This window comes from Stigmatopora nigra, chromosome 15 (genome assembly GCF_051989575.1).
Source record: "Stigmatopora nigra isolate UIUO_SnigA chromosome 15, RoL_Snig_1.1, whole genome shotgun sequence".
NCBI classification, from domain to species: Eukaryota; Metazoa; Chordata; class Actinopteri; order Syngnathiformes; family Syngnathidae; genus Stigmatopora; species Stigmatopora nigra.
Genome location: NC_135522.1, coordinates 8,970,528 through 8,996,667, shown reverse-complemented (window position 1 = coordinate 8,996,667; position 26,140 = coordinate 8,970,528). Strand labels below are relative to the sequence as shown.

Below are 26,140 nucleotides of genomic sequence, written 5' to 3'. Positions count from 1 at the left end.
GAACGCTGACATTTAATTAAAACACGGATAGAGAAAATTAAAGCTAACTTTTAAAAGAAAGACTCACTTTGTTGACAAACTGCTCATGATGGCATTGACAAGCTGCTCCCTTTTGGCCGTTTTGGAAACATTCTTGATGTATCCGAGCAACCCGTGCTCGTTGATGAACTGAAACACAAAATGGAATTATTTATTAATAAACATAAAGAGCTAAAGGTAACGTAATGTAGCCAATTTGTTGGTAAACATTTTCGGTCTCCAACCATGTGGGGCTACATCACGCCAACGAGGCATGCTCCCGTCAAAAAGCACTCCTAAAACGAAAACTGGGGCTTCAAAATCCCCAAATGACAACTTACTTAATGCGATGCATTGTCCTGTAAGAAGTTTATTTGGTCTTTCTTCAGTAAATCGTCAAATCTGAGCTGCTCTACAGTCCGCAGCCGGCCATATTGGCTCCTGAACTTTGACCTCAGTCATGCGCATTTAACATAGACACAAAAATAAATGGTTTTCATAAGAACGTGGACACGTTCTTATGAAAACTATGTGTTTTGTGTCTATGTTTTTGTGTGCGTTTCACATCTACGCTTTCAGTATTGCAACGTCTAAATCAGTAATTAAATCAAGTTGAAATAAATAAAACTAAAAAGTGATATATTTAAACATCTAACGCCATCAATTGCAGCATAAATGAGTTTATATCCGCAATTACTTTATCAGATTTCTAATTGTAGGCAAACATTATTTATTTTGGTTCATACATCATAAATAAAAACACCATATAGAACCTCACACATTTTTGCGTGCTTGTTGCATGTCAGTTTTTTTTTTAAACATTTTAAAACGGAAGAACGAACCTGGGCAACGTGCTATTAATTTAAATGGGAATTTTGCATGACTTTTCTATAATGTATTTTATACCCCAAAGTTGCTGAATAACAACTTAAATTAGTCATCTGCACGTGGCTTGCATTGAAAATGCTAGAGTGAAACAATTCTGGCAATCTGACCCTCTTGTGTTTGTCTTGCATGCGTGCAAACACACAAAGTTTGACCATTTTTATTAGCACACACATTTAATAATTTATAATAATCCACACGTAGATGGATGCTTGAATTTTCATTTTGACAAGAGGATGGGCCTTTGCGGACATTTACAGTGACCCTGTACACACAGTGACAACAATCCACCTGCTTTATGTCACTTGAAGCACCACAATAACCTCAGACCTTTAATTTACATCAACCTTACACAGGTGAGGTGAACATGCCTTCACCATCTACTTCACCCATTTTTGTAATCACTTGATATTCAAGTGTTGATGTTTCTACAAGAAGAACTGATGAAAATCACCAATGGCAACTTGAAATGAAATCTAATGTCAACCTCATCATCATCATCTTTTCCAAAGTATTTTTTGGTACATAGAATATATTTTTTAGAGGGCTTTGAGCTGCTTTTTGAGGGATTTGGGGTACACTAGGTGGTAAACTAAAGGAAGAAGTACATTTGCCACAAGTTTGATTAAGAATTTTCAACACAGATTTTTTTTCTAGCATCAAAATTCCAACAAAATCTTCCAAAATCCAGGAACAAAAGTCCAGTTGGCAAAAATCAGAGGCCATTCAAATCCATTCATTTTCTGAATCGATTATCCTAAAGGCCAAGAGGGGTGCTGGAGCCTATCCCAGCTGACTTGGGAGAACTTTAATCAGTAGCCAGCCAATCGCAGAGCACATGGAGACGGACAACCATTGACATTCCCACTTCCAATGAAGAGTTCAACTGGCCTACCCTACAAATTTTTTGGAATATGTGAGGAAACCAGAGTACCCGGAGAAAACCCACGCAAGCCCAGGGAGAATATGTAAATGAATCAGTCATTGATTGCTTCTTCCTGGTTACTTGGAAGGAATTTTTTGGAACTGAAATTTTTCCCATTGGACTTTTCCCTCAGAGTTTTGCTGCTTTAAAAAAAATCAGTGTTTATAAATTCAAACTTTAGTGGCACAAATGTACCTCCATACAAAGGGTTGATGCAGGACAATCAATATAGAAGTAGAGACTGCTTGAAGGGTGGATACACGACAGTTAAGAAGGGCAAAGGGAGGTAGTTACGAAGCTCAGTTACAAGGCCCACGATGATAGTATTTGGAATGCCCTGATGGGGTTCGTCATTGAATATCAGGCAGATGAGGAACCTACAAGGCAATCAAGTTAGTAAATGAGGGGGGCACGATAGGAGGATGCACAGTTTGTACAGTCCTGGCTTTAAACATTGTTAAAGCCAAGGAACAACTTATACATGAGCAAGGATTTAGTACGTGACAGAGTTTTGAAGTGGCTGAAAGGAGCCAAAGTGAGGGGGGGGGGGGGGGAGATGTCACTCGGGAATGTACGAGACCTGCCACACAATGATGTGGCTGCGCTCAGCTTTGCACAAAGCGGGTTTGAGCTGAGAGGCTTCTTCACTTTCTCCTTCCTCTGTCTCGTCATCCTCGCCGTCCCCTGAGGACAACATGGGGAAAAAAAGGAGAATGGTCAAATCGGGTGCAGCTTTGGATTTAGTCAACATAATGATCACTTAAATCAATAAAACAATCAATTTTTCAAAAAGATGTGTTCACCTATGCGGAAGTCAATGTAACCCTCTCCGCCGCTCAACACCAGCACATTTTGAAGGCTCTGGGTCTCCGTATCAGGGGGCGCTGTGGAACCCGGACCCTCTGACGGGCTGTCCAGCACGCTCCCGTTCAGGGTGGCCAGAACATTGCCTGAATTAATAAATGCATTCAGTTATTATTTTTCCAAAATAAACATTATCATTTTTAACAAGACTATCTACATCTACCTCTACATCTACATGCTTGTGAGGAGCCCATCCCAGCTGTCTTTGGGCAAAAGTATGCACAATGAATATTATATAATATAATTTAAAAAAGTTTTTCTTTTTTTTTTCTCTTCTTATTCCATTGACCAATTCTTCTTTCTAAGTATTTTCAGCTAAACGACAGCAGCGGGAATCGAGCCCAGGTCTCCCAGACAGGAGTCCAGTGAGCTAACCTCTGTGCCAACCAAGTGACTACACTTTTCTTTGTAATCATTTGTGTCTTTACAAGAAGTCCACAGAAACAACTAAGTGAAAAAGTGTCCCAACCGGGATTTGAACCTAGGTCTCCCACACAGGAGTCCGGTTAACAAACCTCTGCGCCACAAAATCCTTTCCTTTATCTCCATATGAAGATCAGTGACAAAAATGTGCAAAAATCTCATCTAACTATCACATTCAGTTCATGAGAAATCATTATTATTATATTTATAAATTGTATAAGATTTATATCGCCACTCCTGATCCCCCACAGGTAAAAGCCAAACCTTCCAGAAGGTATGACATAAACAAGACCAAACTAGACCAAAATGCAATATGAGGCAGTAAGTTTAAATCTACATAAAAAAAAAGTTATTTTTCTGTTCTTTGGATGATTTTTTTAAAGACATTTTGCAATAACAAGGCCAATTTAAAACCATCCCAACATATAAAGTAAACCCCTCGAACATCGCGGCTTCAACTTTTGCGGCTTCACTACATCGCAGATTTTTGATAATTGAGGGATTACTGTACCTTGTGACTCAGGCTTACCGGGAACTGTGACGAAGAACTTGACCGCATCACGATGTCCGTGGAAACATAGCTGCGCCTGCGCCATGGAGCAATAAGGGATGAAGCTTCCATTGCTCTTCTCCGATCCATCGTCGCCGTACACGTGGATCACCCCGCCGGAAGATGTCGGCGACACCTTATTGGCTGAAAGAACCCCAAAAATATTGCCCGTGTGAATGAGCCCATTTTCTAGAACCACAGCGAGCGGAGTGGCTCGCGTTTGCTTCAAAAAACAAACGCTGGAATATTGAAATGAAAAAGGAAAAACACCAAGTGCAAATTAAAAGTGACGACTATGCCCACATTGTGCATGCAATGGACGTAAGCCCCTCCCCTCCGGCGACTTAGCGTCTACTTTTGAGGTCGCGGATGTGAAGGGCATGCAAAGCAAACCAATTGGAATGTCATGAAAGTTCTGGTAAAAAAAAAAAAAAAGCAAAAGAGCCACCTTGGAGACAAATCGGACCTGAATGCTAACATTTGCATGCTATCACAGGCTTTAATGGTCAATGCTGGCAGTCAATAGCATTAACCCAATCCTATTTTTTTGTGTGTTAGCATGTTAGAAAGCGGATGCGCTTTTCAAGAACAAATTCACTGCCGGTCCTCCCGGTTTGGACCGAGTTAGAAGGGACACAAAGGCAGGTGAAGAAAGAGGAGGAGGAGGACGAGGAGGGCCAGTAGCGGGAGAAAGGAACACTCCCACTTACCCCTCAAACCCAGGAGTTGTCCCCGGTGAAGGACCACCGCTACAGGAGGGGGGAGGAAGAGGAGGAGGAAGGAGAAAGTCGAGTAAGAGTTGCAGAAACATTTTTTGGACAGAGGGGACAACATGGACGGGACGGGACGGCCCTTTGATGCAGATTTTAGTTTTCCAAACAGATTGAGTGAGTGATTTTCAATAGATTCCCAATACAGGGCGTACAAAGTTTGAATTTTGGACTTCTGGGAAAAGATCCCTTCATTTTAGAGTCCCGTGTTGAAGTGAATTGAGGTATTAAAGACAAAAAATGCTCTGTTATTATTTAAAAATTCAGCATTTCTAGTGAGCTGATGACAAATGCTAATATGGTTGTAAAGTGGGCAATTGTGTTTAGCTGATTGGCTGCCACTAACGGCTCTAGACGTCCAATCTAATGTGACTTGGAGGGTTGGCAGCGATCGTACGTCTAGTGTCGTTAATGGCGGAGAAATATGATAGGTCAATGATAGCTCCGCCTACAGTGACATACCTTCTCACAGGTAAAACAATCAAATACTAGACTGCAAGTGGTACATTTTTTTTTGTAGATTAAAAGAATAAGAGCATTTCATTATATTGTGTAGTACTTTGTGGTGTGCCATGGGATTTCTCAAATGTGAGATGTACATTGAAAAACGGTTGGGAAAACACCGTTCTAGATTTCCCACATAGATAATTGAATGAAAATGAGCAGAAACATAAAGAAAATGGAGGGAACAAAATGACCAGAAAGGTCTTGAATTTAGAAAGGCAAGCAAAATGTTGTCCACCTTTTAACAGGTTTTGGATCAATGATGCCGTTGCAATGTAAAGACTCAACATGAAACACACAAATGACAAAACCGAGTTTGTAAAGCCCCAAAAATTGTGTCTCAGACCAAGATGACCCCCTATTTTGTACTCGCTCGATACCTATGTCGATTTTAACGCGGTTTGCGTGACTACAACTCACTCTCTGTTAGCGGGATGGAGATGATCACACCATTTCCAGTGCCCACCCATAGGCGATTTCCACCAATCAGAAGAGCTGTAATGCGCACGAAGGAGAAGCCCAGCTTGCCGGTGCCTGTCAATCACAATCAAGAGTCAAGGCTTGAAGAACAAGACAACATTTTGTATATTCATGTCCCTCACCGAGCATTTTGCTAACATACGGCTCGATGTCCACGTCCTGGAGATGCTGGTGCGTGTGAGCGTGGTAAAGGCGCAGCGTGGAGTCCAGCCGGATGGAAACCCACACGCCGTCACCGATCCAAGCCAGCTGCCGTACCTGGCTTTCCCGTCGAGGGTGGGCGTCGAAGGACTTCTGTCGGGGGGTGGGTGGATGCATGAGGAAGATTGCATGGGAGTGGGGAAAATGATGAGACTTGCCTCAATCTGCATGCTTTTGGGCTGAATGACGTGGATCTTGTTTTTGTAGCCGCACCACACTTTGTCGTGCACGACGGCCATGCAGCGGATGGAATGATGAGGTCGGCCCAGGTCCATCAGGTGGTAATTGGACAAATCCCATTGGCCGTCTGTGTCAAAATCACAAGTGCAAACAATCATGTGACTGTTTTTGTTTTTTGTTAATTGTGGGGCAAATTCCGAAGCTTCCTAGATCCATTTTTTTTCTGTTTTTGATCGATTCTAAGCGTTGAGACAATTTCTTTTTTATTTTCGCTCCTAAAAACGTCTCATTTGGACAAAAAAACTCAGTTAATTTCCAATGACGCAACCATAATATACTACTCTACTACCTGAGATAAACTATCATCCATTATTTTTGTCAAAAACATACAGTTACACCAAAATTCATAGGTTTCCTACCTCTCTATTTTTTTCTAATGGTGTATACAACACCCTAAAAAAGACGCTTTGTTTTTTTTGCCTCAAAATTAATAAGAAGTGACCATTAAATGGCAAAAAAATCATTTAAGCATTACCTTCTGATCTATGGAATATTGCGAGGGTCCCATCAGCGAGAGCCACGAGTACACGACCTTTCACGTGCCTGCAATGAAGAAAAAACGCACAATTAGAAAAAACTAATCTCACAAGTCAACATTTGTATTTAAAAAAAAAAGTACTGCTGTTTGAGCTTTCATCAAAAATTGAATCACTATAACGGAAGTAATAATAATAAGCATTATAATAATAAGTACTGCAGAGCATATTTTGCACTGATTATTATTCCACATGCTATACCAGTGGTCATAAATTCTATTTCCACTCAGTAGTTATCAGATTGCTTCCCCCTACCAACCATAAACATACATGAGTAATGCATGCAAAACAATTGAAAATAGCAAGACTTAATCCAACCACAGCTAACACAAATTGTATTGGATAATTTGGGATAGCAGAATTAAGGCAGTTAAGTTAAATGTCAATACAAAGTAAATAGGTGGAGGAAAAGCAGTAGTTTTTCACCAAATAGTTAAAAATGTGGTATAAAACGGCCCCGATTCTTTTCCATAAGACGCACCACTAATAAATGTGACATCACTTACACAAGACTGAGGACAGAATCTTTGAGTTTGATGGAGTGAAGACAATTTTTCCAGTTGCCAACTGCTGAGTGGACATAAAGCCTATAAAAAAGAGGTAGACAAAGAATTAGAGCAGTGGTTACCAATATGGGAAATGCCTTTTTGTATTAAAAGTGAGTTTGTTAAACAAAATACATTTGAAATGGTTTGGGGCCAGCCTGCATGAGAAATTTGAAGAAAAAAAAAACGCTCACCAGCCATTTTGGGCCCCGAGCCACATGGTGGGTGCCATGCTGGTGTAATTCTTAGCCTCTTCGCCACCCTCGTCACTTTCTGGAGGCGCCGACGTCTCCTCTTTGGAGAGACCACCGACCCTGTGTGGACAGTAAACATGCAAAGATCCGTCTTTCCGTGACTGTCGAACTTTGATTCCACCTGTCAGAACTTTCTGCCGAACGAGGCGGCGGGTCAGTGAAGACGTGCTCCATGAAAGGTCCCGAAGGGGCCGAAACATGTTCCGTGTGACCGGATAGGGATTCTGGAACTTCAGTGGCCTCAGTGGCCTCCTCGGCGGACTGAGCCGGGAGAATCTTACAACTTGTAGGGGGAGCGATGGGAGCTAAAGCACAACATCAGAAAAAAGATTAATACAACGCTGGGCAGAGCTGACACTTTCTCTTCTCTTGGTGGTTAATTGCACTAGTGTTTCACCGATACCATTTTCTAAGGGAGAAGTGAGGGGCTACCTGTGACTTTTGACACTGTACCGATCCCATGTTAATAAATATACATACATATGTGTATATATGTGTATGTGTATATATGTGTATATACATGTACATATGTGAATATATGTGTATGTGTATATGTGTATATATGTGTATATATGTGTATATACATGTACATATGTGAATATATGTGTATGTGTATATATGTGTATATATGTGTATATACATGTACATATGTGAATGAATATATGTGTATGTGTATCAATGTGTGTGTATATATGTGTATGTGTATATATGTGTGTATATATGTGAATGTGTAATACATATATATATATATATATATATATATATATATATATATATATATATATATATATATATATATATATATATATATATATACATATATACTTATATCCACATAAACATATACATATATACTTATATCCACATAAACATATACATATATACTTATATCCACATAAACATATATATACATATGCATACTATTTTTGCTTAGCTAGTCCATATTAGTTGTCTGTGCACAAGTACATATAAATATACATTAAGCCTATGTATTGCTTCTGGCGATACCATTCATATAACAGGTCACAGGTCACATTCAATCCAGATCAATCCCGATACTATATTTTAAGACGATTATCACAAATTCTGTACACCACTTTGGAAAATAACGAATTAAAATGGACATTTCTATCTCTTTGGAAGCTAAATCAGGACGCGTTATTTCTTAGTACTCTCTGAAAGTGATGACATTTTTTTCAGTGCCCTATCGGTATCGGTGTAACACCAGTCCATAGAGAAATGCAGAAGCGTTTGGGATGAGCCCACCTTGTCCTTTGTCCATTATGGGAGTGTCAGTGCGTGAGGAGCAGTTGCTACGGGCAACACTGCAGTTAGTGGCACAACCCACTAGCGTGATACCAGCCAACATACCCTCCACACTGCCGGAGTCGTCGCCTCCCCCTGCACCACCATCACCTGGATCCAATACGATCTCACCAGCAGGATAGTCACTCTCACTGGCAGCTTTATACAAAAAACAGCATGCGTATTTCCCGCAAGACAATTTAAAATACATTGAAGTTATGGAGACATCATTTTTTTTAAATGTATTTTTTTTTTAATCTTAAATTGGTATTTAAACTGATTGTTGTAGGAGTTTCTGTTTCTATTAAAAGCTATTGGTAAATTGGCTTTACTTATTTTATTATTAAATGATTGTTTTTCATGCGACTGCTCATTCTCTCCCTCCCTTCATCCCATTCATTCATAATGGGAGGACTGGCCGTGAATGCTCATCTTTCAGTGCCATCCACTGTGCTACACGTCCAATCCATTTCTACGGGATTTTTTTGGGCTTATGAAATGAAATTGCTTGATATAAATTAAAAGTAATTTATCAAAAATTACCAGCCCCAAAAATGCAACTTGCATTCCAGCGTGTTATTTCCTCTTTCATTCTTTGGCAAGTTTGACTTATACTCCAGTGCAACTTTACTTCTTCTTTTTCAATGTGCATTCTTTGGCTGGTGCGACTTATAGTCCGAAAAATACATTAATTTCATTTCAGGACGTGCGGGTAAAATGACGTTAAACTCTTAAATAGATACCATTGCATGATTTGAAGTAACAATTCATTGTGGAATGCATAATCCTCACCTGGCACACTTGAGATGCAGAGAACATGAGCATTACACACGTTGAATTGGTCCACCAGCGAGCCTGGCTGGTTAGCATCAATGATCACCACTTTGCTAGCTGAATGGGTGCTGGTTAGGATCCAAACACGGCTGCTCAAGGTGTCACTTTCCTGCAGCTCCTTAGACTTGAAGAAGCGCACCGTGTTAGCGCAACAATAGCATGTGACAATACGTACTACTCACTCTCTATAGTCTGCGCTTGCATCTAATAAAATGTGATGATTGTCCTAAAATCAAATGTTTCCACTGATTTTTTTGACCACTACGAGCAACTAAAGAGGAGACAAACTGTCACATGCTCACCTTTCTCTTCTCAGGAGAATTGTGACTGCTTTTCTTGCCTCCTTGGTTCTCCTCCGCTTGTAACGGATCGCTGCCATTGCAGATGGCTCTAAGTGGCTCTGGCTCTGTGCAGCCTGCTTTCCATCCTGTCAGGTCCACTCCGGCTGCGCACCACAGCTGAATAAGAAATAGGGACATCATGTTTTTCCAATGGAGGTGGAGGGTGTAATATTTATTTACGTTAAGAAGTTAAGAAAGAAAATGTTTACCTTCCTGTTGGGGTCTTTCTCAACTAAGGGGCGACAGTAGACTGGGACAGGAACATTTTTCATGCGGTTGTCATCTTTCTCACTGTTGGTCTAAAAGTGAAAGATAATTGTGATGTGGTTCTTCATATTGATGGCCGATTCGAAGCGGCAATTTTTTTTCTAAAAAATAAAACTAGAAAATAAGCGTATGAATGTTAAAAATAAATAAATAGATCAGCATCCAGACATCCTTAGTTCTCCTCCATATACATACTGCATTGCTAGTCCAGTCATGTTACATATATATATATATATGGAAATTACAACAAATAACAAATTGTGTGCATGTCTAACAGGCAAAGTGAAATGGCAATGAAATGCAACAAAATATTTGTTCCAATAAAGATATACATAGAGACAGAACGAGTCTTGGGACCACATAAAAACGAATATTTTTGTAGATTTGTGTATGTCCCTCCCTGCCTATATACTTTTCCTGTGGCTGTCACTTGCCTGTTGTCTTTTCAGCTGGCTGTCCTGAGCGCTGTCCGTCTGACCGCCATTCTGTGGGAGAGAAAAGTTAGTAAGTAGCTAGTAAGAAACTCTCTTCTCTGGCCCTTCGCATGCACAAGTAGTCAGCCAAAGTGACACTAAGGTGACACACTCAAATTTGAAAACAAAACTAATTGGCTGGCAGTGAATCAACAACTGTTCTTTCCCTGCTAGCCCGCTAATTATCGCCAAGACTTGTGGTTTTGACTTTTAAGATTGCGTTATTATATATATTCTTTCATTTATTTTCCATAACACCTACCATCACAAGTGTCACAGGGGGTGCTGGATCCTATCTAGCCGGTATTTTATATAACAAATTGTGCTGTCTGTATAGATTATTTGTGTTGTTATTTTCTATTGTCTTGCATGCATTACTAACATGGGGAAGCAGTGTTGAAAATAATAAGTACACGTCTTTCCCTTGCTCTTCATAATCAATGTACTTTAAAACAAAGTATATTTACAAAAACAGCTACAGCCATCGGCAATGGCAGAATTTGTTGTTTAGATATCGACATCTGATTTTTGTCTTCATCAGGGTAGGCCCAAGATTGGTCACAGAAGGTCCTGGAACACGGCTTGTGGGGGTGACGTGTACCTGTTTGAAACGTGGTGGTACGCTCCAACCACAGGCTTGCATGATGCCATCGTCACGACGCATGTGCTCACGGACCTGCCGGTACTGTTCCCGCCGCTGTTCACGGCGGGCCAACAGTGCCGAGTCACTAAGGAGAGACGCAACACCGTTACTGGCCAGTCTGGAAGCAACGGCCAGATGGGAGGAGCGAGAGAAAGAAAGCCAAGCGTTAGCAGGCAGCCAGCAGCAAGCCACACAAATTGTAAGAAATTGTTTGAGTCAATCCCATAGTGAAATCCTCTCAAATTGTAAACTAATTATATAATTAAATTGCAATTAAACGAGATTAATTCCAAAACCTGTAATTATAACTAGATTATTTTTTAATAACTCAACATTAATAACCCTAGTTAAAATATATGTGGCCAAGGAAGATCCAAATAAAAACTACACACTAATATGCTTTTAAAAGGTAACAGCAAGCCTTCTTTCACAAATTATGTCAGTTATATGTAAATGTGTGTGTATATATATATATATATATATATATATATATATATATATATATATATATGTATATGTATATGTATATGTATATGTATATGTATGTGTATGTGTATGTATATGTATATGTATATATATATATATATATATATATATATATATATATATATATATATATATGTATGTGTATGTGTATGTGTATGTATATGTATATGTATATGTATATGTATATGTATATGTATATGTATATATATATATATATATATATATATATATATATATATATATATATATATATATATATATATATATATATATATATATATATATATATATATATATATATATATATATATATATATATATATATATATATATATATATATATATATATATATATATATATATATATATATAAATTTTGGGGTAATATTTGAGCTCTATACTTTTTTTAGTCTACAAAAGGGCACTCAGAATTAAATCAAATATAATAAATGAATATATGATTAAAATAGATATTGAATTCATGATGTGTGATTGTTGTGTCAATAAAGGGGAACTAATGGTCAGTACTTTTTTGTACTAGTATATACTATCCTACATGCATGGCGGGATTAGTTTTGTATTTCTTGCGTGAAGAGATTTTAACAAGCAAAAGCAAGTGAAGCAGCAAGGAAGGTATCCAGAGTGCACACTCACTCTTCTGGGAAGAACTCCAATGTGCGATTGGAGGTGGAGATCTGACACATGGTGTGGCTGCGGCGTTGAGGGAAGCCTGCCGGTGAGGGCGACTTGTAGTGAATGTTAACGCTGTAGTACGGACGCTTGACAGGCGGAGGACTGGATGATGTGCTGAAGAGACGTGCAAAGCTAGAGGATGTAGAGATATGGTCAGTTTTATTTTATTTTATTTATTTTTTAATTTTGAGCATCAGGAATTTGTACACAAATTTGTTAAAACCAGAAACTTACAACTGCCAGATAGTGGATTTCTTTTTTTCTTGGATTGCAGGACTCTCACGGGAAGCCCTGTGGAAGGAAAAATAAACATGGACATTCATAAAAAGCACACTGGAAGGTTTTTGTAATGAATATATTTTCCTTGGCCTAAGAAGACTTCTTCACACTAAGATTTTTTTTTGCATAGTAATCAATAGAGGCGACCAGGTGGAGCGACACTAAATTGCCGCTAAGTATGAGTGTGAACGTGAATAGTTGTTTGTCTCATTGTGCCCTGTGATTGGCTAGCCACCAATTGAGGTTGTGCCCCGCCTCTGGCTTGAAGTCAGCTGGGATAGGCTCCAGCACCCCCGCGACCCTGGTGAGGATAAAGCGGTTCAGAAAATGAGATGAGCAATCAATGGCTTTTCTCACACCACTTTTCATTACATTGAAAAATGATTAGATTCAGATTCAAATGAACTTGTATTCATCCCATATTCGGGAGATTCACTTTGTTGCAGTAGCAAGCACAGACACAGGAAAATACATTGTAGACCAAGATAAAACTGGAACCTTTTCTTATTGACTCTCAGTGGTTAACTTGAAATTTTTCTACTTTGGAGCTATACTGACCTGATCATCTCTGTCCACCGCACAGCCTCCTGCAGCTCCATCAGCCTCTCCTTGTACTGGTTCCTCTCCATCAGCACTCTGGCCATTTCCACCCGAGTAAAACGCCTTCTCTGAGTCATGGTCATGTCGCCATCTTGTATGGGTGATGAAAACTGGGAAACGAATGACATTTGTTTGAGCAGTGAAGCATATAGTGACATAATAATAATGAAAAGCTCTTCATTAGGCCGTATGAGTCACAAACTTGACAGTATCTGCCTGTAAAAATACTTTGAATACTAATGGTTGAAATATTAAAGGTGCAATGAAATGGTAAGACCAATATAAGAGGACATACGTCATCATTTCCTTCATCCTTGGAATCCCGAGATGCTCCGAGAGCCTCAGCTCTTAACCTGCAGCCCAAAAATAAAAGCTTTCTTAGAATTGTTGAATATTAAATGATTGATGACTTGGCGGGAAAAAAATACCAAAATGTAATGAAGATATAAGAGCTGATCCATTTTCTTTGTTAAGATTCATATTAGATGATTTTATACCTTCGTAATTCTTCTTCCAGTTCTTTGACTTTGGTGTCCACCTTGTTCTTGGACTGTCTCAGGGCCTCCAGCTCCTCCCGAAGAACCTCATGCTCACTAGACAGCTCGTCAACTTTGGCGATAAGATCATCTTTAACAATGTTGAGAGCATTTCTGTGAAGTAGAAAAGAGGGCAGGTTAAAAGTGATCTAAATAAAAATAAAAACTGAATAAAAAGGGCTACAACATCATTTGCAATAAAAGGATTGCAATAATGATTATCTCACAATATGCTGACAATAGACATAGACATCACTTTACGATATTGAACGATACAAATTCAAGAGAGAAAAATAAGTTATAAACACATTTCTGCATTTTCATAGACAATCTGTCAAAAATTTGCAACATACCGTATCTTCCGGACTATAAGTGTCACTTGCTTTTCATAGTTCAGCTGGAGCAGCGACTAATACTCAAGTCTGACTTACAATCATATATATTTCTCTCTCTCTGACCACCAACAGCCTATTATGTTTCTTTTTTTAAGGTATAGTCAACTGAAAAAAAATTGCCCTCCCAAAAATGTTACCAACATTTCTCATGCAAATCATGTATTGTTTTTTTTCCTACCTATTGTGTATTTTTTTGCTAGTACGACATAGTATAGTCCAAAAAATATGTTACTTGTAAACGAATGGCTGCATTTCTTATTTCCTTGCCTGCTATTAACAGCAATACCCGTCCAATGCATTTAAACAAGAAAGACATGCCTTGAAAGCTAATGTTTAAGTGCCATTAAGGGGATATTTGTCATAGCCATCTTGTCTCTTACTTGGTTTCAAGGAGCTGTTTGTTTTCCGTCAGCAGGTTCTCCACTTCCTTGCCCATCCCTAAAACATGAACCAATGTTACTTATCATTTTTGGGTAAAATTAACTATTACAGAACCTTTATTTAAAAAAAAAATAAAATAAAAAAAAAAGGAAAATGAATCTTTATAGTACATGCCATTTTATTGAAGCACTCACAAATAGCGCTACAATAAATCAATATTAAACTGAAATTGTTGAATGGGAAAACAAATGAGCTGTTTGTAGATTCAACTAATAAGAACTATATTAATGCAACGTAATAGTCGAAAAAATAAGTGTAAAAACACACTAAATCAATGCAAAAGTACCACAAATGTATTATCCGCAAAAAAGACATTAAAAGCAAATGTGAAGCAAATTCTTAAGACGAAAGAGCGCCTTACCAAAGAAATCGTCTCGAACTGGAAGCAAAATATGAGAGGGAATGAGGAGGAAGGAAAAGTGCAGACAGATAGAGGAAAAAGGTCAAGGAGAGAAGATGCTGATAATTAAGACCTTTTTGCGCTGCAACACGCTGGTAACATCAAATAAAGAAATTTAAATGAACTTGGATTACGATGCAGACACACTCAAAAAGAAATGTAATCTAACCTGACACTAAATTTAAGTCTAATTTTGTTTTAATTTTTTATAACGCACGACCACTTGCCAACAAGAAGTGCATATACTCCTCTCGTATTGGCGACGTAATGCAACGCTCCGCCCAGTGCTCATAGAGACATTACAAGAGGGAGTTGCAGGGAGAGAGACAGTTCCCATTATGTTCTTATGAGTAGCCTCTCGTCTCCAATGTATGCTCGTATATCAAAATTTGTCTCATATCTCAAAATAAATATTTGCCCGAAATTTTACTTGGATCTCAAATGAATGTATTTTTCAAACACCTTTGATAAATAACAAAGTGCAACACCAAATTCAACGTAATGACTTGATAGATCTAATTTTCCATCATAGACAGAAGTTAATAGCTATATACTATGCAGTGTATGAAAAGAATTCATTTTAATACACACCTGAGAATTCACCTTTGGATGTCAGCATCAGCACCAGAAAAGCAGTGCAAAAAAAAAAACATTGGAGATTAACAACAAACAAAATACTATACAACAATACTACCACTTCTTACTCTTTAAGTGCCATTGACAACACTAAATATCCAATCCAATGTAGCGCTTAAAAACAAATTTCCAGCACTTAAAATGAGTTTATCAGAATATAGTCTACTTTTAATCCATTTGAAATTGGAGGGTCCGCCATGTTCAAATGGGCTGGAAATCTATCATCGGCAATAGCTGCCAATTAGTGACTTAACAATAACTTAATTAAAAATATTTAAAATATTTGTAATATAATAAATAAAATACTTTTTGGGTCGCAATGCAGCTTAGCATTAAAGTGTGTGTAGGAAACTGGAGATTTGGTTTGTGGGATCATACCGAGAAGCTCTGCGCCGGCATCGACATCCCCAATGATGTCCGACTTGGCGTCTTTGATTTCGTGGTATAGCGAATCTGTGTTGATTCCGAAGGCTTCGTTCACTATTCCCTGCGATGGACTGGAAAATACAACACAATAGCACGTTTCTCATTAGAGCCCAGTTTCATTAGGTTTACTTGTACCATGTATTCATGGCTGAATTGTTTTGAATTCCTAATTTGAAATTGTTTAGATGTGTGTTAATGTGCATGTGTTTGTGTGCTAATGTCCTCCTTACACTGCACTGTACTCCTGCACAAATAGAAAATGTTTATTCATTTTAATGCTACATTAGTAGATCATTTTTGTATCATTTTCTCTCATTTTTGTGATGATTTTTTACACACTTTTATACAAAGTTGGGACAATTTGATCATTTTTAAAGGGTTTAATTTGTAGTTTTTTTAGGACCGTGGAACAAATGAGAGAGTTTACATATAGAGTACTGCTCTACTTATGAAAAATCCAAATTATGTTCTGGAAGCAATTAATTTCGTAAGTAGAGATAACATTGTAATATAAAATGTCTGTGTGGTGAACAAAAGATAGAACATATATACAGATTTTACTGACTGAAGGCCTTTCAAGCCGCCATTTAGACATTTGTTGTTCTCAGTGAGACAAAATTGGAAGTCCTACTCCTCCATTAGTCATGACACTAATTGTCTTTAAATTCAGGAAAAATATAGCATGGGCCTGTATTGATTGATCATTATCTCTCATTCTCATCTTATGTTCGCGGGGGGTGCTGGAGCCAGTCCCAGCTGAATTATTATAACCCAATTTTTAAAAATATGTTTACATGAGAGCTTATGAATTGTTGAAAAATTAAATAATTAAGAGTTAATAGAAGAAAGAGTTCTGAAATTTGACGGTAAAGCACAGAAAATGGAAATATTAGTGCCTGTGTTTCCCGTAGGTTATGAGCTAGCCAATAGAGGACAGCCTTTAGCATGTAGTAGCACATTTTTTTGTTTTACCCATTGATATATAAAAGTTTAATGGTTAGAAATGAGGTAGAATAGTAGGGACTTTTGGGACACCATGTATGACCATTTATCTGAATAGTAGTGTATGTGCATGTAGTGAAGTGGAGAAAAACCTGTTTCCTCCTCCGTACACTCGAGGATCTACACACATGTCCAATTCAGGAGTGGAATCGATGATTTCCTGAAACTCTGACCACTCATCGCTGCTTCCCATACCTGCAAAAAAATGTTTGGGTTACACAAAATAAAGAAAAACATCTGAGGCTCGTTCAAGTGATCATCGGCGACCTCACCGATGCTGACGTTCCTGGTTTCTTGGGAAACCTGGACTTCCATATTCCGGCTAAGACGCTTGGCACTTTTTCTGCCCCGGCATCCGGCCCGCATCGCGTCGAACTCAAAAGAGCTCTCGTTGATTGGGGTGACGGTGGCGGAAGGGACGGAGGATGTGGGTGTGTTGGACTTGCTTCCAGTGCTGCTGGGGGTCGCCGCCACAGAATCAGACTCTGATCCATCCTCCTTTTTTTTCCATGTGTGCGGAAGGTCCATAAGAAGAGGGAAAGACAAGAATTGTATGAGCATCATAAGAGGAAAGTAAAGCCATAAAAGGACTCAGATTATAATCAATATTAGTTTATAATTGCCTCACAATATTGAAGCTCTTTGACATTGTTCCTTGGAACTGAAATGTCAAGAAAGCCCATCGGTATTTTTTGTTTCAGTAGATAATGAAGGATATATTTTGTTTTACTAAATTGTAAAGGGTATGCAGGGAATTCAGTATTTCTTATTTTTTTAGATATTTTGCTTTATATTGTTCTGGTGGAATGGCAGCATTAAAGCACACTAAAAATGGCCATCTGGTCATTACATATACTTTATATTTTGCTTTACTTTTGTTTTTTATTGGCATAGATACAAATCTAATGAGTTAAATTGAAAATAATATTACATTTAAAATAATATCAATTTCTCCCTCCATGTGTAGTAGTTCCAAAAAGTGTTCAGCATTTTTTTTACATAAATTCAACATGTTTCATTTCTACCAAAAATTCATTTAGTATAAAAATCTAGTTCTATCTACAGTATTTTCCCTACCAGGAGTTGAATTACAACTGTGCAATTTAATCTATCTCAGCAAAGAAATGATCAATTTAAAAGAATAAAACTCAACAGAAGCAAAACACTAGCTCAAAAGGCAAAAGTTTGGCGACCAATGATAAAAATTTTACATAGAAAATCCATCAAAAAGATCCTGAACTTGCTTGAGTCATCACATAAAAATGTGATTATTGCACAAGTGGAGACGGTAATTGGTCCGTGGAGGTGTGGCCTTCCAGATGGTCAGTGGGAAGACTGACCACGTCCTACTACCAGAGGTGGGGCTAAGTCACTAAAGTCTTAAGCAGTCAACCTAAAGTAAGTCCCGAGTTAGCATGAGAAAAATCAAGCCAGTCAAGTCTCTGCTAAATTTGAGGAAGTCATGACTTGAGTTAAGACAGTCATAAGTTAAATTATACAAATCTTCCTGTGTACCATAAAACAGTGTTTTATATCAGTCAAGTCGTTTTTTCATTATTTTTTCAAAACTGAATGTCACTTAAGTTTGACTTGAGTCTGCCTATCACCTCTGGCTTTTGTTGTTCCGGAGAAAAAATATGGCCGCTGTCTATCCCACCTGATAGGCCGAACTGAGGGTGTACTGGCCGAGCACGCTGACCTGCCAGATGTCTTTCACGGGCATCATCCTAGCCCCCCCGAGACCCCCACGTACCATGCCTTCGCCGCTGGGGTACAGGCTCAACGATGGCGGGCGATCTGCTTTGCTGTTAGAGGGAAAAACACATTGGGAGACAAAATCAATATGCAGTATTTTATTTTACCATTCTCGTTGTCATTGTTTCAAACATTCTCTTCAGTGATTATCCTTGGGTGGTCAATACACTATAAATAAAAACAAAACAAAAAAGACTAAGGGTGGGGGACCTGGCTTCAAATCCAGGTTGGCCCACCTGTGTAGAGTTTGCATGTTCTCCCCCCGGGCTTGCGTGGGTTTTCTCCGGGTACTCCGGTTTACTCCCACATTCCAAAGACATGCATGGTAGGCTAATTGGAAACTCTAAATTGCCCCTAGTTGTGAATTTCAGCGTAAATGGTTGTTTGTCTCTTTGTGCTCTGCGATTGGCTGGCCAAGTCAGCTGGGATAGGCTCCAGCACCCCCCTTGACCCAAATGAGGGTAAAGCGGTTCAGAAAATGAGAAAAAAAACCTAAACGTTATGGTAAAATCCTTGTGGTTGCCAGAATTTTACCGTAAAATAAATAAAATAGAAAATAATGTGAAAACAATATAGTGGTTTTGTATCTGACAATTTTACAGTCAATGTCAGTAATTAAAAAAAACTCAAAATCATGATAGTTGTAATCTAACATTGTCACTAGTAAAAGATATATGTAATTTGGTGTAAATTCACATTTGTATATGATATAAATTAGAATAAATTCTATTTTTGAAGTTATACAGTTTGCCTGTATTCATTATTCATAGTATAATGCACAGCTGATAGTTTTTTTTGCCAGACATAAGTTTTAGTTCCTTGTTTTCTTTTTCAATAATGTAGCCAATGGCAGAGCCTACCAAGATAAACAACTATTTGCATTTAGTTTAGACCAGTGATTTTCAAACTTTTTTGGCCACCGCCCCCTTCACCGCCGGGCCAAAATGCCAACGCCCCCCTCTTTACCCCTTTCCAACGAACTAAGCTTAAATAAATAGAAGACAGGCGCCTCAGATATTATTCGCTAATTTCGTTTCTTTTAATAGACCAATGCGCAGTTCACCTCGAATCATAAAAATTGATAGCTGATGCATTAAGCCGGTCGCTGTGCGCATACGTCTGTGGTTAAGCGTTGCCGGCGCGCTATTTTGTGCTCCTCTGCGGCTGACTGGATGGTGGTGGTTTCCCCAGTCGCCTGCATCGACGATAAACTCGCGACAATTAGTGATATACGGTATATGCGCGCTGCTCGTGAGCGCTCGAGCAGACAACGTTTCTTGTTTCAATAAAGCTTGTTTTTTGTCGACTTTTTATTACAGACAATCAATTTTTCCGGTCTTTCTACAAACACCAACGTCACATTTTACTGTAATTGCTCCATCGCCCCCTTCACTATTTCAACGCCCCCCATTCGCCTGTTTATTCGTCAGCGCCCCCCTGAAAGTTCACACCGCCCCCCGGGGGGCGGTACCGCCCACTTTGAAAACCACTGGTTTAGACCATTAAACGACCTTGAAAACATGCATACTTTCCAATATCATAGGAAGCTTTAAACATAAAAGTCTTGCATTATTATGCACAAATGCATTAAAGACAACAAGAAAGACGCACACATGTAAATACAAACATGATGAGGTAAAGCAAATGGAGGAAAGTGATAAACCTGAGTGCATGACTATAGATTCTACAAAAAAGCAAGATAATAATTATCACATGTATCAATTTACAATACTTTAATCGTTTTGAATTCAGGCCATTCTGTGTTTTTTTTTTTAAAACATGCGGAGGGAGCAAAGTTAGGGGGGGTTCAATCCATAAAGTCAAATCCAAGCAGTCTAGTTTAGGTATTGAGGGAAAGGGTGGCATACCTGTCAACCTCGAACCATTTGTGATCTTACCAAATTTTGTTTTCGCCCTTACATATATGTATAAATACATGGAAAATCTTACCACTTTACTTTTTTGTAAAAAATCACGAACAACAAGTAGACATAAACATGAAAGTAAACATAAACAAGGGAACAGGAAACGGAAATCACATGGTGAAAGTGTTACAAAACGAAATGTTTATCATGATCTTTTTTTTTTAGCCAATCAGAGGCGCCGGTACATATATCACTTGGCAGACATGCGTTTCCGGGAAGAAACAATGGCGGATGGTGAAAAATGGCTAGAAAGTGCCTTAATTTATTTTTTTTTCTCAAAATCACCGTTTAGCGTACCATTTTCATGTGTACAGCGTACCAATATAAAAATGGGCTTTCAGTTGTACCAATTACGGCGAGAACGTACCAGTTGACAGGTATGGGGTGGGAAGAAGAGTTTTGACGACCATGTTGGATTTACCTTTTCCTCCATGTGTGACGATGACTGTGCAAATAGCAGCACAAAGCGTACGGAAGCCAGCAAGACACACAAGACACACAGTCTCAAATTAGGACAAGACATGAGATCAGAAAATGACAAGACTTGTAAAATTAAATGTCGTACCACATAAAACAAGCAATGTTTGAATGTTTGTTTTACTCCGTTCGTGTCAGCAATATTCCTTAATTTAGAATCCTGACCCATTCATTCATGATGTCATGACGATTGCATGTCAGTGGACAATTTGCATGTCGAATGGATTACAATTTGTTAGACAATCTGCGCCTGAAGAGATTTCAGGGATGTAGTGTATCTAGAGGACAGGAGGTGATTAGTCTGCGGTTCTGCAACAGAAACTGCCCCAGATTGTCACATGATTAACTCCCTGGCTGCCATTGACAAGGATTGGCGTCCAATCATGTGGCTCTTTTAATCCTTCTTCTCACTGTGAATTCCAATGAGTTCATTGCAAGGGGACGCCCAACCTACTGTAACTGGAAGGGTGGCAGAAAATAAATGTTGGCTGACTTGCTGCCAACCCTCCCACTTCAAATGGGCGCAGCGTCAAATGCCTTCAATGGCAGCCAATGAGTTAAAAGTATTTGGAAGTTATTTGCATGGGCCTTAAAGCAGGCAATTTCCATTTTGTCTGGGGATGTGGGCTTTTAAAAAAAGAAGGCAGTTTCCTAATCCCCATTTATGCAAAAAAATACGGATAAAATGCCAGCAGTGGTGAAGAAATGACAAATCTAAAAAAATGAAACATGGATGAAAGTCTCAATTACATTGCAAACCAGTGCTGTACAATATTCATTCATTCATTTTCAACAACGCTTATCCTTGTCAGGGTCGCAGCGAGGGTGCTGGAGTGAGGATAAAGCGGTTCAGAAAATGAGATGAGAATATAGAATGTCCCCCATTTCGTGGAGCACTATTACCGACTTTGCAATTCTAAATAATGAAATATAATTTCTCCCACTCATACACGCAAACACAAACCACTCACGTTCGTCCACTGCCATCTGATTGGCTGTTGCTTCCTGTCTGCTGCAATTTGGAGCGCTCAATATGCTCGACGTATGTCTGGATCATCTTTAATAAGGGAAGGTGAAATCAAAAGAAGTGGGGAGAGGAAAATTATTAAAAACTGCTTATAAAGGCATTTTTTTTAGATAAAAAAATTCTATGCTGTTTTTGCTTCTATGACTCAAATAATCTAGAGTCAAATTTATTTAGGCATTACCTCAGTATGGCGCTGGTGCAGAGCATTATATTCTTTCTTCATGTCAGCCTCCCTTTCCTCCAAGCGTGTGACTAGAAAAAAAGACACATTTTTCACATTAAGAGCCCTCCCATGTGAATATTATGATGCAAAACTAAGTTGACCAGTTAAGACAATCTAATAGTACAGCAACATAGTATTAATTCAATTTTTAAAAAGTGAGTTGCTGTTGAGTTTATTATCGTCATATGTACCAAACAAAGGATTGATTAAGAAAAAATAATGTGGTTTCCAAGTGAGATTTGCCTCACAGTTATCTTTTGAGTCAACTCACTTTGGTCAGCATAGTTCTTGGACTTAAGTTCCAATTGTTTCCCCTGAAGCTCCAAAAAGTCCACTTGCACTTGCAGGTCCTTCTTGTCTTCCTCCAATTCATCCTCAAACTCAATGAATTTCTATAAAAAAAATAAAAAAAACATCACTCATAGTGTTTACAAAAGGCACAATTACCATATTTTTCAGACAATAAGACAAACTTTATTTCATAGTTTGGATGGGCCTCTGACTTACACTTAAGTGCATCTTACATTAGTATTTTTTTTATCTCGAACAATTGGCAGCCTGTTATGTTTATTTTTCGCCTATAGTTATCTGAAAATGTTTGTTAATGTCATTTTAACAGATGCCTATATAGCCTGTTGTCAATTATACTATTGTTACTTTGACATATGTTTGTCCTTGGTTTCTGATTCAATTTTAAAAAAAATTGAATCAGAAACCAAGGACAAACATATGTCAAAGTAATGTCAAAAAAATGTCATCTCATTTTCTGAACCACCTTATCCTCATTAGGGTCGCGGGGGGTGCTGGAGCTGATCCCAGCTGTCTTCGGGCCAGAGGTGAGGGACAGACTGAATATAATACATAAAATAAACAAAATAAAAACTTACCCTCCCAAAATGTATAAGGCCCATTCTGCTATTAAAGGGACTCATTTAACATAAATTCTTTTTTAGTTTTTTTTTACCTTAATATTAGGGTAACATTGAAAGGTGAAAGTTGCTACAAAATAAAAAAATAATGAAATAAAATGTTTAAAAAAAACAACTCTCAATAATACTCCCTTGCATTCTAACATAAATATATGACATGTCCTTCCTTATACATGAATGCATTAAGGAGGCCCATTGTTGCCTTTGTTTACTATTTGCTTTGGTCTAACAACCTTGTAATCTGAGCTGCTGTTTCCTCAATGCTTTCTTTTGCTCCAAGTGCCAAACATTATTTTGCTCAGACGTCTTATTTATAAACATTCAGATGCTCTATGAACACACTATGTGTTTTTAAACCTAGGCTTAGTACTTCCAACTCTCATCTTTTCTTTCTATTTCTATTCAGTGCAGGCACAAATCAAGTTATAGTACCAGAGCCCCTCTTTATAGTATTGATTTCCTAATATTATCTTCTCCCCTCCCCCATGATTGCTCTATTACAGTGGTATTAAAGGTGGGGCCCGGGTGTCCAGAAGTAGCCCGCCAGGGGGTCTGATCCGTACATAATTAAATACTTTCATTTTTTTTGACAAGTGCACCGCAAATCCAAAGCCCAAGGACAGCAGTGATGAGTGACTCACCTCCTCCGCCTGCTTGCGTAGTGCTTTCTCCCGCTCGTACTGTGTAATGAGTTGCTCGTTGTCTTCCTTCAGGAGCTCCAGTTCAACTTCGTGCTCTTGGTTCTCTAACAGCACGGCATCCAAGTTCTCCAAGACGTTGACAACTAGCGGCATGAGTTCCTTCACCACCTCTTCGTCATAGCTACGGATGAGCCGCTCGAACTCTCGGTAGATGCTGTTGGCCAGGCCCGACACCCGCTCCGACATGACAGTACAGGAGCCATAGTCGTCCTGATAGTAGGGGTGCAAAAATTCAAAAGATTGTCACGGATGGAAGCTTTCGGAGTCATATATATGTATATATTAACAATTATATATATTTATATGGATGTATGTGTATATATATATATCCATTATCTATTAACAGTTATAAAGCGTGATTTATGGGTTGATGTGTGGGTGTGGTTATGTTAAGATTCTCTCGCTACGTTTGTCCAAACCGTGCATCGTAGAGAGTTGATTTTTTTTTTATGGTGGCCCTAAACGGCTGTTGGGTCCCAATAGACCATTTTTTTCACGTTATCTAAGTATGTAAGCTCAATATTTATATTTATTAAAGCTGAAAGCAGAGTTGATGTATGAATCGTTGCTTTTATATGATGTCCCTTTTACGCAGCGTAGCTGATTGGTCGTAAGGTAGGGTACCTTTCCACATTATTTACAAACGTCATTTTCGTAAGAATTTCCGCCAGCGAATTTCCTGGTGCTCCCCGAAGCCCTTATTTTTCTGTCGTGACTTTTTCACTTTCATCCTTTCTTGCAATCTGTCCACGTGTGGATTAGCCAATATGCTTTTCCTTACAAAAATAGATTACCTAAACACATGCAATAACAACCTCGCCCAAGCAGGTGGGACCGGCAAAACCAGGCCATTTTTGCTTGTATTAAAAGTATAATACTTACAATTAGCATAATAATGATAACATAATTGCCATATTTGCCTTTGATCACTTGAATGCATTCGGTATTCCTCTAATATTCCCATTTTGAACATTTTTTTCATGGAAACGTAGTCCATAGCAACCCTACCTGGTAGACCACCTCGTCTATCTGCAGGTCCATCATCTTGGTGGCTGCAGCTGGCTGCGGTTCTCCAAATGAGGAATTTCAAGCTCTTATGTCAAGATCCTCCAGGTGTTTCACGTATTATTTCAGCTCAACGAAGGGGAATCGTACAATCGTAAAATCCCGCATTACAGCCACCTCGACGGATGAGATAGAACAGCCACGCTAGGCCGATACCTCGGTACTGTACAGGGCCTCAAAGACAGCGGATGGTGTAGGGATCCCTCCCCAGTGGAGGTGGCCTTTCCCGGGCCATGCTGAGAGAGATAGACGGGGTGGTGGGAAGGGGGGTTCCGAGCTAATGCCGCACCTGCCACTCAGCAGCTGCAGCCGACGAGCCCGGCCATGGGTGACCGCTCGGATCAATACATCCACAAAAAGAAATATAATATAATAATAAATAAGAGCGCCGACGACGACCGACGCCACTATAAAGAAGCGAGCGACATTTTATTTCGGGTGGCGAGATGATGGTGATGTCGCCCAATGGGAGAGGTTCACGCTATCGTTCGGATGGAGGAGCCAGCTGACCAACCGAGGTTGACGTCAGAACGCCTGCGTCAAGTTCGCATAAAAGACCGGAAATTTGGATGCATGGTTCAAAATAAAAGGAGCGATTTAAGAATGCTGTGAACTGTATTTTTGTGCTTTCCATTTGGTGAGTTAACAATTGCGTAAAAATAGGTTTATTGTGAAGGCTAAAACCGGAAAACAACTATTATCCTAGGCACTTGGCTTTAAATTTGCCCTGAGACACAAACATAATAATGACGATGCACTCTGAAACTGATGCTTCACTGTTCAGACAAAGACAGCTTTTGAAACACTTCTAAAAACGCTCATGATCAGCAATACACAAATTACACAATCATTGGTAAAATGATTTAGGATTGCTTACTTAAATAGCAATGCAGATTTATCAGTTCAGACTTCAATTCCTATTTGATCATTTTAAGATGTATCATGCTGAATAATCACATTTGGTTGATTTACAATTGAGAAAGAGGGTGATGTCACATACTGGCATCAAAATGTTTGTGTGGGGCTTCTAAAACAGGATGTGCAATTAGAAATAAGAGATGAATTTCTACTGTCCTGTGCTAGGAT

General features: G+C 38.8%; 1 protein-coding gene across 1 annotated transcript; it reads right to left on the bottom strand.

Annotated features, from left to right (window-relative positions):
* Positions 1 to 1,047: 1,047 nt before the first annotated feature.
* On the bottom strand, positions 1,048 to 25,575 carry mapk8ip3 (mitogen-activated protein kinase 8 interacting protein 3). The gene is made up of 35 exons (XM_077733996.1): positions 24,998 to 25,575; positions 23,930 to 24,199; positions 22,631 to 22,751; positions 22,318 to 22,388; positions 22,081 to 22,166; positions 21,054 to 21,077; positions 18,706 to 18,757; positions 17,225 to 17,450; positions 17,045 to 17,147; positions 15,903 to 16,021; positions 15,480 to 15,491; positions 14,850 to 14,867; positions 14,428 to 14,485; positions 13,614 to 13,766; positions 13,412 to 13,469; positions 13,075 to 13,226; positions 12,472 to 12,528; positions 12,199 to 12,369; positions 11,017 to 11,176; positions 10,377 to 10,427; positions 9,885 to 9,974; positions 9,637 to 9,792; positions 9,293 to 9,458; positions 8,462 to 8,659; positions 7,317 to 7,500; positions 7,136 to 7,255; positions 6,903 to 6,983; positions 6,336 to 6,403; positions 5,779 to 5,927; positions 5,542 to 5,713; positions 5,360 to 5,473; positions 4,376 to 4,414; positions 3,645 to 3,809; positions 2,632 to 2,778; positions 1,048 to 2,512 (listed from the first exon to the last, which is right to left on the bottom strand). Exons 1-35 carry the CDS (start codon positions 25,031 to 25,033, stop codon positions 2,388 to 2,390), a joined length of 3,972 nt encoding a protein of 1,323 aa, XP_077590122.1. The 5' UTR covers positions 25,034 to 25,575; the 3' UTR covers positions 1,048 to 2,387.
* Positions 25,576 to 26,140: the final 565 nt, after the last annotated feature.